Genomic DNA, 1,496 nt, shown 5'->3' with positions numbered 1-1,496 from the left:
AGGTTTCACCTTTTAAGATTCTTTACTTAGGCAGATCAATGTAAAAGGATTGGTTTTGATTATTTCATATGTATGAAAACAAACCCATAAAAATACATTCCATAAATTATAACTATTATCACACTTTGCCCTAAACGGGTCTTATACAGTACATACCTTTAATAAGGTTAAAATATCAGATAGGTCCATAGAGGGACTAGTTCATGACTTATGTCCTTGTAGGATTAAAATACGATAAGTCCATGTAAGGACTGGAATATGATAATGTCCACGCAGGGACTTATTTATAATGAGAAATTACACTAGTACAATCATTAGGGCTAGTGGTCTCGCTTTTTCTTCTTGCCCTTCAATAGGCTTGCCAAGCCCTTCAGGAAGCCTCGGTGGCTTTTCTTTTCTTCCTCAAACTCTCTCTCCACGCGGTCTAATCGCTGGAGTATCTCCTCTTGCTCAGGAGGAGAGAATCGTGGTTGTGCTTGAGGAGCTGGAGGTCTTGGTGGCGCGGGATACCCATGTGCTGAGTAATCTGGCGCTCTTGGGGGTCCTTGAGCTCTGTCTGGGTAGCGGGCGTCATACCTGGCCGCTACCACATAGGGGTCGCGCTCGTAGTTGTAGTGGTAGTGCGCGCGCGATGTTGGCTCATACGGATTATAGTTTGTTGCGTATGGGGGTAACGGGCGGTCGTCCCCAAATGGTGGCGAATTACGTGCAACCGGTGCTGAGTTCGCCTCGTGAGCTGGGCTTGAAGGCCCTTCCTCCGGTAAGGATGGATAATGGCTACCATTCGAATGTCGAGGGGTGCTAAAGTGGAAATCCCCTCCACGGGTAGACATTCTTTCGTTTGATCTTCTCCGCCTTGGCGGATCGGGCATTACTGGCTGAGTAGCTGGGGGAGGCGGTGGCGTCACTGCCTCAAAGTGCGGGTCCTCAGAAGGATCTCGCTGATGTTGCTGCTGCTGTGACGACTCATGCTGAGATGGTGTGTAATACCACTCATGCTGGTCGAACAAGGCCATAAAGCTGTCAGGGCCTTGGTATTGGGGACCATGGTATGATGATCCATCGGAGATTTCGATCGGATGCGTGGGCGTACCACGCGCTGGCTCAGTAGGATCCTCGTCTTCTTCCATGGGGTCTTCAGAAAAATGGTCTTGAGGACCAAGCGGAACGAATCCTGAAGGTTCCTGTATATAGTCAGCCGGATTGAACTGACCTATGAAGTACGGGGTAGGATCCCCGAATGCACGGTGAGATACTGAGCGTTGTAGCGGGATGTAGGAAGGTTGTGGGTTGTTCGGGTCGTTCTCCGAGTCTGGCCCGAACGAGTGTCGGTAGGATGGTGTTGAACTGTGCGAGGTTGAGTGTCTTGCCGGCTCGTACAGGTCTCTCCTTCGCTGGGGTTCCTCGCTCCTTGTTATTGAGGGAGGTCGTGTACCTGACGGTCCTGCTTCGTGATCGTTACGGGTAACGATCTCTCCTCGGCCTCGTCTTCCCCT

General features: G+C 50.3%; 1 protein-coding gene across 1 annotated transcript; it reads right to left on the bottom strand.

Annotated features, from left to right (window-relative positions):
* Positions 1-320: 320 nt before the first annotated feature.
* Positions 321-1,130, bottom strand: LOC110944878 (extensin-like). The gene has a single exon (XM_022186525.2). The coding sequence runs from the start codon at positions 1,128-1,130 to the stop codon at positions 321-323; it is 810 nt and encodes a 269-aa protein (XP_022042217.2).
* Between the last annotated feature and the right edge of the window lie 366 nt (positions 1,131-1,496).

This window comes from Helianthus annuus, chromosome 3, assembly GCF_002127325.2.
Source record: "Helianthus annuus cultivar XRQ/B chromosome 3, HanXRQr2.0-SUNRISE, whole genome shotgun sequence".
Lineage (NCBI taxonomy): Eukaryota > Viridiplantae > Streptophyta > Magnoliopsida > Asterales > Asteraceae > Helianthus > Helianthus annuus.
Note: the sequence above shows the minus strand (reverse complement) of the source record. Positions and strands in the feature narration are given on the sequence as shown.